This window comes from Pelecanus crispus, chromosome 5 (genome assembly GCF_030463565.1).
Source record: "Pelecanus crispus isolate bPelCri1 chromosome 5, bPelCri1.pri, whole genome shotgun sequence".
In the NCBI taxonomy this organism is placed as follows: domain Eukaryota; kingdom Metazoa; phylum Chordata; class Aves; order Pelecaniformes; family Pelecanidae; genus Pelecanus; species Pelecanus crispus.
This window is the reverse complement of record NC_134647.1, coordinates 8,305,928-8,318,327: the sequence shown is the minus strand read 5'-3', so window position 1 is coordinate 8,318,327 and position 12,400 is coordinate 8,305,928. Positions and strand designations below refer to the sequence as shown.

The window sequence follows — 12,400 nt, the reverse complement described above, 5'->3', positions numbered from 1 at the left end:
GTTTGTGACTGTGACCACATTAATTAGAGAAAGGTAAGTTCTGTCTCAAATGGTAGGGTCCCAGGTATTACCCTAAAACTTCTTTGAGGGGTCAGGGGCTAGAGTGTTTCCCCCACATAAAGGTCTGTCACGTAGAAACACATTGTTCACGATAAAGAAGAGTGAACTTTCTTCTGAGAAAATCTTGTCACAGAACTTGTTCTCCAGGCTTTCTGTGTTTTACCTGAGACAATTCCTCTGATAAAAGGGAGGAGAAAGACCAATTTAGCTGTTGTTGAACTACCTGGCTGCTTTAATTAGCCTAGTGCAATTGCTTTTATTGAGTAAGTATTCTTTAACTGAAGCTTCCTCCCTGATACTCTTGGGTTCCTCCTGTCCCGCCATGCTGTCTTCATGAAATTTTACATTAACATGTGTCCTCTCATTAAAGGCTGTATAAACTTGAAAATCCCTCGCTTACTTAGTTATCAGGCTGTTATGACTTGGGCTTTTAACCTGCTGAAGAGAGGATTCCTTTAATCATACTGGGAGAACACAGGCACTGTGCAACACTCTTTTCTTCAGGCAGTTGCCTAAAGATGTTTGTGTCTTTGCTGGAAAAGTCCAGTTAGTTTTACTCAATAGAAAATGGTGCATTCACAACACTATCTTCTCTTAAATCTTTAACAGAGAAAAAGAAAGTTTTAAAAAATTTAAGATTTTTTCTCATAAGGATAACCCAGAAATGTTTTCAGCTTATTTTAACCAGATGTACTTGAAGTTGCAGTCATGTACTTTCAGAAAAAGATATGTAGTCTACAGCTGTGCTTTATGAACTTCCTACTGCCTTATGGCATTCAAGGGATGTGGGAGAGACTGATAAAGCATAAAGAAAGATCACCAGGAAGAAGAGAAATGTGTTTATTTGAAGTAACTGTAAAGCAAGCCACATAAACAGTCCAAAATAACCAGCAACTCTGCAGCCTTGTTAAGGAGAATGCACCTGTTGCATTTGCCAGAAACTACCTTTGATGAGATAATCGGTAATATTTATTGTTTTCTGTCATGAATAAGTTTTTAATACAAGCTAGTTTAAGTAAAAACAGATTTCAGCAGACCTTAATTCTAAATGCTGAAGTCCTTACACTTAAGACAGGCCCGGTGCCAATGATGGCTGATCAGAGCATGCCCCAGGCTGCTATTCACATGCTGTAGGTATGAGGGAGTTTTAGAAGAGACGCATCGCTCACTCATGCTATTTTTGTCATAACAGATATCAGAGCCTGTATTTTCTCCAGTAATTTTGATACGTGAACAAAGAAAAGAATTTAAACTAAGGCATCGTCTTCATCCGTCACGTCCCCAGTACAACTGAACCCTGTAAGACCAACAGAAATTTCAACAGAATTTCCTCAAATTCTTGCAGCTATAACTACACCGTAATAGGAAAGCAGTAATGCTTCAAAACTGCATTAAGGTTAAACACAGAAATTCAGCTTTAAACCACAGAGTCATAAAAATAGAACCATGATCACATACCTTAGACGCACTCACCCAAGGACCTCTGACAATCAGCAGTATAAATGATTTCTTGGCTTTAATTCCGTATTTTCTTCCCTCTACCAACAGCATGATAGACTACAAAGATTTGTTTATATTTTTTTTTAAATTGGTGCATGAGGAAAACCATGTAACTACACTGGTTTCGGAGTTATAGTGTAACTGAATATATTTTGCATTTTACAACTTCACAAAAAATTTTGTGATATCGCAGCCATACTTTGTAGCTAAAGACCGTCTCTTCATCTGGCTTCTTTCCTTGGCCTGTTTTGCAGTTCTCTGCAAAAGAGAAAGATCGGGCTGCTCAGGAAGCATTGTTACTTGGCAACAGCATGCACGACAGAAAGCATTAGCCCACAGTTAAACTTCAGTCTAATTTTGCAGTAGACAACATAACATAATAAAATGCAAATGTTTATTAAGGTGACATTTTCCCAGATCCCGAGGAAAACTGTTGTATCATAACAGTTTAATGCTGCCTTTTGTCTTCAGTGTGCAGGATGGAGAGGCTGGCAGCAGCAGGGCTGAGGAGGAGCCCGATTGCCATCTTCTGCTGCCTAAAGGAGGGGCCAGGGGCGCAGGGCAGCAGGGCACAAGCCCTGCCGGGGCGTTCCCGCGGGACACAGGACAGTGCTGCCCGGGTGAGAGGGTGCAGGACTGCACAGGGTGCTGCCGAGCCCCCGGCTCCGGGCCTGGGGTCAGGCTGCCTTAGCTCTAGGGGACCCTGCGCCCAAAATACTCCTGCGATGGGGTGAGTGCCGCCCCGGTGCACCTTCCCCAGCACTTCCCTGCGAGAGGGCGAGGATTTCCGACCCTGCCATACTGACCTCCCTGTGGCAGACCGTACACAGGGTCTGCAGGTTCTCCAGGGAGCACTGTCCTCCTCCACTGTAGACAGGCTTGATGTGGTCTGCCTGCCAGAACTGGCCTTCCGTCGGGTTGGTTATGATTTCATTCAGCTGCAGTGACAAAGGACATGACACTGGAAGCGTTAGATATTCCCTCTCAACTACATGTACATTCTACTGCAAGAGCAAGAAAATAATTCAGGGAATTATTAGCTATTCGTGCTTTTCATCAAGAGAAAGAAAGTAAGCATTAGCATGTTTTTGTTACTCTCTCCGGACAAGCAAACAATTTTAAGTTTAGCTGGCATATTTTCACCTAGCCTGCCACGTGCTGAAGCACATCGCAGCGGAGCAAGGTAAAACAGAATGAAAGGTTCAATTTTCTGGATTGGTGCAGTAAGTTATCTGCAGTGTCATTTTATCAACATCAAGTGCTGATAGTAAAACCAAACATCCACCAGTGAAAAAATGGGTAACAGCTTGAAGAAGTGGACTCCAACTAGGGATCTGTCATTTAAGTTTTTGATCGAGACAGTGGGAATTGTAATAAGGAGCATTGAGAAACCTTCGGTGATAAAGCCCCGTGTCAGCTTTCGGAACACACCACGGAGTTCTGTTCACTTCGAAGGCTGTAAGAAAACCCTGCTCCGCAAGACTGCTCACCTCAGTCTTTTAGATGAGCACTACCTCATTTTCAAAAGCTGCAAGCAACAGAGCCGATCTGACGCCTACGACAAGCAACAGTAAATTACTTTTTCTTCTGCGAGTTTCACTGGGTGTCTGCAGAATTTATTGAAACAATTTAGAACCAGTAACTTCTGAAGCAGAATTTCAACTTCGCAGCAGAAAATGAAATAGCATTTTAGTTTCTGACTAAAAATACCACTTTACATAGGAACGTTCTCCCTCCCCGCTGCATTGCCTGCAAGTCAGTGAAGAAGCAATCGCAACCATGGAAGAACGGTGGTAGTTTTAACGCATTTTGAGGTGATACTGAGAGGAGCTCTGACAACTGGCTTTTGTTAGGCTCCTACCAAATATTCTGCAAAGTAGGAATAACCTAATACTACTAGACTACAGCCATTATTAACAAACTTTATGGTTATGAAACAGTTTAAGAAAGTGCGTTTCAAGTAAATCTGGCTGCAATATTCACATCCCTAAGGAATCAGTTCTGGTGCCTGTGCCTTTCAGCAATGCAAAGTGTGTTAGAAGACATCGAGGGTTTTTGCGTTTAAGACTTTGTTTTTTCTTATTCTGTTGTCGGTGCTAGGTTAACCTTCCACCTTCAACCTGTAAGAACAACATTTTGGATTTCTCTGAACTGTCTGCTCCAGGAACACACAGATTAGCTGTTACTGCTTAAAACCCAGCATTACTACCTGCCCAAGCGGAAGGTGAGACATCCAAGAGCTCTCCAGAAGTTTCTTCCGCTGACTCTTGGGCGCGTGTCTGATGCTGAGATAAAGCTCCTGGGCGTTTTGATTACAAGCCTGGCAAACACCGTGTTCAATTTCAAACACTTTAGTCCTAAGGTAGCTCTGACTCGAGCGAATCCAGAAGTCGTCCTGGCAGGCATGAGAGCAGAATCGCGTGTCCCACGCGCGGGGCTGGCAGCCTGGCCCAAGCTGAGCCGTTGGCCGGTGGCAGCTGAGGCAGAGTGGGTTCCCTTGGCTGTCCAAGGCTTGCAAATAGCCTGCGGACAGGGAGGAGCCTTCAGCGTCAGTCTGCTCTGAAGGAAGAGCTGGCGGGCCTTTCCCATCTTCTGAGAGCAACCTGTTTGCAGAGAACAAAGTACACCTGTTACCAAAGGAGCTATTCAGCAACACAGTTCAGCAGGGTTTTTTATGCGCCGTATATTTCCATTAGATGCCTTTTATGCTCTGAAATACCAGTGCTTAGATTGATACCTGCATAGTGCAAATCTTGTTTCCGTTTAAACAAAATCTGACAATATTACAGACAGATTTTTCTTTTGCACATCTTACCACATTTACACATGTACACAGAATTATTAGCTGAAATACTGCTGTATTTATAAAGAAATGGTGGTTTCTATCAGGTGTGTACGCATATGAATGTAAAATTTAGCCCCCTCTTTTAACAGAAGTAAAAAAGTCAAAGGAAACATCCTGGTTTCTCTACTCAGCCTTCACGGCTACCTGTCAATTTCCTACTCTACCCAAGGCTTGCCTCCAGGCAGGATACACATCGCTTCTTTAATAGAATTTTTTAAAAGGGCATTTTCCGTCTGGAATTTTCATGTTCTTTTCTCCCTTTTTCTAAATTTTGAGGCAGAATAGAAGAAAATTTGGTGTCCCCAATTTGCTGTTGACCTCACAAGCAGGCCTGAGCTAATGTTCTTTTTTCCTTAACTGAATCGTGTAACTATTTTCTTGTTTTGTTTTAAACAGACACAGTTAATTAGCAGCTACATCGGCAGACAACAGATGTAATCTAAATTGTTAGAAAACATAGCTGCTCAGCACTACAGCAAGTTTCTTATCTAAACACTGCACTTCAGCAAGGTAAACATGCATAGCAAATAATTTTGCTACCTTAAAAAATAAAGCAAGCAGTGGAGAAACAGCTTAATCACCTTATTGCATTAATGAACTTACTTTGTGGAATGACCTGATTGTTCAGAACAAGCATTTTCATTCTTCAGACAAACGCCACTTTCTCTGGAGATGAGGCGCACGCTGCCCCCACTGCTGCTAGCTTTGCTTAGCGAGGCCGCTGCTACATCCTCCTTGGTCACGTACCTAAAACAATGCCAGGTTCTGTCAATACACTAGAAAGGGAACAATCTCCCTCAAAGAATATTTGCTCTTGGCTGCAGCAAGATTGGTATGGCATATTCTCTTAAAACATTCCTCATTTCCCAGATGAGAAATGAGTAAAGTTTGGGAAAATGTACTTCACTGTTATACTTCCATATTACCTAAGATACCTTTTTCTAAACCCAGATTCAGCTCTAACCAGCAAACAGGTAAGTTGTTTTGTATATACCAATACGAAAATGAAAGCCATTTGATACTGCCTGACAGTGAAATCTGAAAGCCATTTTGTTTCAGTCAGGTAAAGTCTCACTGATACTTTAGCTAACACAGGAAGCTTTACAAGCTCTGGAGGACTCCTTGCTCCGTTAGTTATGTTTGAACACACTTCTTTATTTTAACGTGAAAACATACAAAACACTGCTTTGAAGTAAAACTCTTAAAATAGCTTCACTCTGATCATTCTTCTAAAAACCACTGTGCAGACAACTTCTCGTAAGTACACCTCTCTGTAACATACCTATGGCAAACCTTACCTGCTACCTTAGAAGATGGCTGTAGGTTACAGTAGATTTTCTAACACTGTTCACAGTTAGATCTTTCCTACATTTTATGGAAGGAAACACTCCGGCAACAGGTTAAGAAATGCTTACTACCTGCTGGTTCTCCTTATATTACTGAAATTCTATTTACTTACTTGAATTCTTACCTACAGCCAAAATAGAGACACTCTGGAGAATTTAACAGTAGGGACTGAGAGGAATAAAAAGGTTTTAGACAGTTTGCAGAGGCACCTTGGTGAGTTAACCTGTACGCATGAGTTTTGTGGAGAGCAATGACAACACTGAAGCCGCGAGTGTCTGTCAGGGAAGACAGCGTATCAGAAAAAGGAAAGAAAAAGGAAAGAAAGAAAAAAGGCAGATTTAGATTTTAACAAGGATTAAACACGAGCCCTTTTCAGTGACACCCAGCAAGGAAAACAATAGTTTTGAGAAATGTCATCCACAGAGAACATAACTGCTTAAAGAAAAAATGAGTATCGGAAAGGGTTGGAGTAGGCTGTGAATTATGAATAAAACATTGTATCATTGATGGCACCTAATGATTTATTCCTGCTTCCATGTGAGGAAAAACAACAAGATGTTTTGACCTTACTTTTCTTTTGAGTCCCTGAGGTCATGATTTTTCCTCAAAAATCTCTGGCAAGCTCCAGATGTTTAAAGATGCAGTGCAGCAAAGCCCGAACAGCTGCTGAACGCGGCACAGTGCCGGACAGGGAAGCAGACACTTCCATTCCAACAGAGGTACTGACGTGCTTGGTTGCCTACGCTTGTCGCTATGCGACAAGCAATCGTCGAACCACCAGTTCAGTCTCAGCATCACTCCACTGAAAGTTACATTCAGCACATCAAACTTCCTGCAGCCGTTAGTAAGATGAAGCAAAATTAAAACCACGTACCTTTTTGTGGTGCTGACCACTGACTGCTTTTTAGACAGCTCCTCTGCAGCATGAATAGGACTACAAAATATCTGACCGCTTTTTCTGACAATCTTCTGTTTCATTGCTGTTAGATGACTCCATTCTTTCACAAACCTCAGTATCTGGTAGAGAACGTTATTGTCAGCAGCACGACAGGCATTATGCAGAGCCATTCCATTACAGTGAAAGAATGCTATGAATTAATACATTCAAAACTGGATGAAAACAGCTGGTATTTTCAGAAACAGTCCCTTCACGTCATTTTTCATACAAGCTGCAACCTGCCCCCCTCACCTGCTGAAGAACTGTGGACAGCTTTGGCATTGTCTAAAATAGCAGTTTTGCTACGGTAAGTGTGTTTGATCCGGAAGGTAGAAAATAAGGCCAGAAACGGCCTTTACTAATCTAAGGTGTAGCAATAAGAGAAAGGTTTTCAGATAAAGCCTCGGGTAAACCTTTCTTGTGTAAGCAAGACTTTGCCGATGGGAAAAACAGACACGCAGAAGAGTTTTCTTCTTACAGCGGCCATTCTACCTGTTGCAGCAGGCCTCTCAGAAAGGGCAAGTTCACTCTGGTTACTTGAACGGCATTTATAATTGTGTTTATGGACAACCTTTCCTCTTTCCTCTAACCTTCTGATACCTGCTTAACACTGGATTAACAATCTGTAGTGTTGTAGCCCCTAATGTCTGTGTGGAAGGCTTAGCTACAGGTAAACTGGAAGAGCTGTTCAATTCAGCTAGGTATTGGTCCGGTTCTCACAAGTTTTCCAGCTTGTAAAATTTTAACAGAATCACTGACATACTTGCTTTGAGGTTATTATATTCCTTCACAATAATATAGTGTCAGAAAAACCTACATAGTAAAAATTTTTACAGTAAATTAGCAATTAATGACATGAGAAATCAGATCACCAAATTATCTTAATTATGCATCTGTTTTTATGGCAATACTGCCATCCTCTTTTCTGTGGCATTGCAGTGCAGCACACAAAGATCTGACTAGTGAGTAGAGACATGCTTTACCATCAAAATATTCAAAGGGCAACACTTCTGAGCAGCTTAATCTGCAATTCACCATCCTTCACAGTAATCTCAAATTGACACAACCACAGGATCCTGAGGAAAAACTGACGAACTGTTTAACAAAGTATTCCAGAAAGGAAATTGAGTATTCATCACCTTTCCTTATTTTGCATTTAGAATTTGAAAGTATAATACAATAAAGAGGCTCAGAAGAACCTAACTTCCGGTACTGTATCTAGTGGGGTTTTTGTTTGTTTGTTTGTTTTTCTTTTTAACAGGCTGGGAAGCCACAAAAAAACCCACCCAAAACTTTGAGGCTGTAAACTGACAGGACCAGTATGATTAATTGATTTCCTTTATAACCACAGGACAGTGAGGAATGAAGGAAAAACTGTTCCTACATCAGAATTTAGAATTTATAACATGGCTGCTTGCTTTAGGATGTGTGTAGGGGAAAAATCATTTCATCCCACCCTCATCTCTACAACAGAAAATAAAGGGGAGTAACAATATGACAGCTGAACAAGTGGCTTGGGTTGTGGCTTTTTTTTCCATTCTGTTTTTCCAGTCTTTTCCTCACTGACTTCCAACTACCTATAGCACTGAGTATCACGCTGTTTCTGACCATGGACTATGGGAAGAATAAGCAGATTGTGCAGCAGGGACTTAATTGTGACTTCAGCTTTATCCAGGAACAAACTTCCATACCTCAAGACTACGACATGGCAATGATTTTTTCCTCCTTGGAGTATTCTTACATGGCAAATGTAAAAGCATACAAATGAGTCTCACTTCCTCAGAGTTGGAGCAGCAAGAAAGAAGTCAATGAAATGGCAGCATATAATGGAAACAGAAACAAGAAGGGATTTCCTTTCCTTTGATTCTTTTTGGGAGCATTTACTAATATGGATCGTCCAATGTAAAGGAGAAGGCTGAGGGACAGCAAGTTCCATAATGCAGTGCCACTCACTGCCCGCGAACATGCGATTCTTAACTTGTCTTTTCAGTCTAGCAAATAGCTTTGAAATCCTCTGGCAACATTTGTGTCACCCACTCGTTAGCTGCTTCACAAAACTGTTGCTTGAATCAGTCAGGTATCTGTCTTATGAATTTAAGTTCCAACCTTGCTGGAGAACCTACCAAAGAGAATCAGTTTCGTTCCTACACGATAAATAATTTGGAAAATCAGATTCTTTCTCCTTAAATGGAGAAAACAGTTAAGAAAACTATGTTAAGCAGATAATATTGCACATCCAATTTAAATTCTGTATTTCCTCACTTGAGTACTTGGGTTTACAGTGTTAATGTTCTCCTCAAACACCATTATGCAGGTGATCTTTATTACTGAATTAAGAGAAGCTCCATGTCTCAGTGGAGCTGTGCCCTACACTGCTTTGAACATTGTTAGAAGACCAAAGGAAGGAAGAAGAGCGTAGGCCTGCTCAGGACTGCAGCTCCGATACAATCTAGCACATTCTTATTCATAATGTGCCCCGTTTAATTCATAACCTTTAAAATGCTATTTTGTTGACTTACAAATGTTAGTTACTAATCCTGTAAATGAGAAATTAAATGATGCCTGGTTGATTCCATCTACTGAAATGTTAACAGGAGGCATGATAATTTGCCAAACTAACAGACTGCATAATTAATATTCACATCAACGTTTATAAGATCTGCTTGCATTGATGAAACTGTGCCTAGATCCCAAGGCCTGGAAGTGTTCTGCATTTATTTAAAAAAAAAAAAAAAAAAAAAAGCAAAAAAAAACATCAAAGCACTCCATATTAAATATTATATTACTTTGCCAGTAGAATTTGTTCTTACCAAAGAACGATTATGTTTATGCTGGAAAGTCTCTGGTAAATCCTCCCAGTTATCCAGCTGTATGTCCAACGGAATGAAATTATGATTCAGTGGTTCACCATCCTAGACAAGCAAACAGTTTTGTTTACAGATGCAATGCAGCATTCCAGAAAAAAAAAATTACCTGTTTCAAGAGAATTATCTTCCTTTCCTACTAAATTTAGTCCCTCAAGGTAAGATTTTTCCAGAAAAAAAAAGCCACAGATGTATGATAACACCACAGATACAAGATAAAAGGATTCACATGAATATATCTAAAAGCAAACGGGGTGAAAATTTTAACTTTGAAAATATCCGATTTTTTTTCTTTGCAAATAGTTCAGACACACAAACTGCCTTAAATTAAGAAACTGAAATTATAATCCTCTGGACTGAATTTCCAAGGGAAATGAATGACTGTAGACTGGAGAATGTTAATTCATTACAATTCAAAATCAGAATCTTAGATAGAGTATTGTTTATTATACTTAACTTTTTTTTTTTTAAGATGTCTGAACAAGTTCTACTCCACTTAATTTTTAAGGAAGAAGTTGTTCCAGTGGGTACATATGACCCAGAAACTTACTGATGATTCACAAATATTCAAGAGAAGGAATCAAAGCAGAATTCTCCAGTGTCTCATGGTTCAGCAGAAAGATTTTGTGCAGTATCCGGCATATTGAAATTCTGATCCAAGCCAAAAAAACCCAGACCAATACACAGTTGCCCAAATACCATCCAAAAATGCATCTTTGTCTTAGAGTAAAATGTGTGAAGCTAGGAAGCTGTGTGCATTTTAAGTATATTAAACAAGTTTTCAGATACAAGAGGATACTTTTTTTGACTATTTCCAGCTATATTAAGTTAGCCTCGTAAAAATGTATTATCTCAAAGACTTGCCCTCAGTTAATCTGTGATGCTTTGCAGTTGCACTTGAATATACTGACTCATTCTGAAGTAGCTCTGAAGAAATATTCTCAGTGAACTTTTCTACCCCTTAAAAGAAGGAATCGGAAACTCCTGATTCCTGCTTGAAAAATGACCTGGAAAATTACCAACTGCTAGTTTCTATACTCCCATTATGACTGCAGGTTCATGATAACGTGTTTTATTCAGGAAGTTACCGACTATACACAGCACCAATGTCTAGCTTTCTGAAAACATGGTGACAATATTTACTTAGTCTGTCAAGATTCACTGTCATTTTTATTTTAATTTTAAATGTTCTTCTATTAAAATATTTTGTGATTAGACACTATAATAAAAGGAATCTTAAACAACTATTATTTGCATTTCTAACAGATGATCTGACCACACATCTAACGTATTAGCTCCATTTTGTAAGCTAAGAGAAGTGTTAGAAGTTATATATCTAGGGAATTATCACTTAATTCCACTGAGAAAAAGAACTATAATTACAAACTACCTAATTTTTATACATACCAGCTAATAAGAAAATACCGGTCTTTTTCTATAAAATATAACAAATGAAAGTATACATACATGTTTCACAGGACAACATTTTACTTTGTAATTTTAAAATTATAATAAACATGCATATTTCAGGTTTACCTTTGTATAGAGGTGAATTCTATCAGTATTTCTGCTTGCACAAAACATAAGCCCATCATATATTGGAAACGTTTCTGATTTATCTACATCTCCTATGAAGAGAAACAATGTTGACATTAGAAAGTTTTTTTTCTTCATTCATTTCATTCAGTCTACTCAGACATTAAAAAGAGTATTATACATGTTTGTAAGAAGTTATTTGTGAAATTCCCCAATTTGGTGTACATGCGAACACATTGTTGTATGAATGTTCTAAATCTTCCTTTTTTTTTTTTCCCTTCAAATGTTCAGCAGTCATGCAACAAAACCCAGAACATATACCACATGAGTATTCTGTATCTAAATCCAGAACAACGTAATGAGATACACAGCTCAAGCAGCAAGTTATTGAGATATTTGCGTGTTTTATTTTTCTGTTTCTCCTGAATTAGCTATCATCTGTTTTGCCTGTGGCTACCCTGAACACAAGTACATGCCATCATAAGCTTCAATAAAACTATACAGATTCACAGTTGTTAGTTTGACATAGTTCTTATGTCAGCCAAAAGCTCTGTATTGCTTCAGGAGTTGTATGGAAACTTGGTTTGCCAATCATCAAAATTCAGTAAACATTCCAGGCTAAAACGAGAAGGTCACGTGCTGCTGTATGTACTTCTGTCTCTCTCTCAAACGCGTAGGTTTTTATTTGAAAGTTATTTTTCATGCCAGAGGCATTTAATACAGTTTTGCAACGGGATATAATTTCTGTTTCACAGGAGCCCCACTTTACCGTCTCCACATTTTTTTCCACTTTCTTCATTTTCAGTTTCAACAGTTTCCTGTTCACTGATATCAACAAATTGCTGAGTCACTGTTTCCCCCAATTCTTCTCTTCTATCTTCAGCATTGCAAACTGCGCTCTCTTCATTTCTCCTGGAGTCCTTTGATGCACCTTCCTCAGTCTGGCTAGGGGGAGCTTCACAGTTTCTCTCAACTATAGATGAAGAAACAAGAAAAGCAATTATTTGTGCTACCTGTACTAACAGGAACCTAATCAATACACATCTGGAGACAGGACTATGTAATTGAAATACAAAGAAATTGCACTTTATTCTCTAATGGTGCAACCACTTAGGAAACCAGAGCTACCTTTAATATTAGGAGAATAAACACATGGAACAAAGTTTTCCATTTATGCAATTCCATGCACACAGCTTAATGTCAAAATATATGCAATAAATTATGCAATTAGCAATTTTATATTATATACAGTTATTGTATACCATAAACACTCAAAGTACTTTTCCAGGCATTGATCTACACCTGTGAAAT

General features: G+C 39.3%; 1 protein-coding gene across 1 annotated transcript in view; it reads right to left on the bottom strand.

The window, feature by feature from the left end:
• Positions 1-1,588: 1,588 nt before the first annotated feature.
• Positions 1,589-12,400, bottom strand: part of ZRANB3 (zinc finger RANBP2-type containing 3) — a 47,047-nt gene continuing 36,235 nt past the window's right edge. Inside the window, exons 13-20 of the mRNA XM_009485269.2 lie at positions 11,859-12,062; positions 11,090-11,181; positions 9,500-9,601; positions 6,627-6,769; positions 5,009-5,152; positions 3,770-4,163; positions 2,367-2,498; positions 1,589-1,818 (exon numbers count right to left, since the gene is read on the bottom strand). Of these exons, the coding sequence (XP_009483544.1) occupies positions 1,720-1,818; positions 2,367-2,498; positions 3,770-4,163; positions 5,009-5,152; positions 6,627-6,769; positions 9,500-9,601; positions 11,090-11,181; positions 11,859-12,062 (1,310 nt within the window). The 3' untranslated portion in view covers positions 1,589-1,719. The remainder of the gene's footprint in view (positions 1,819-2,366; positions 2,499-3,769; positions 4,164-5,008; positions 5,153-6,626; positions 6,770-9,499; positions 9,602-11,089; positions 11,182-11,858; positions 12,063-12,400) is intronic.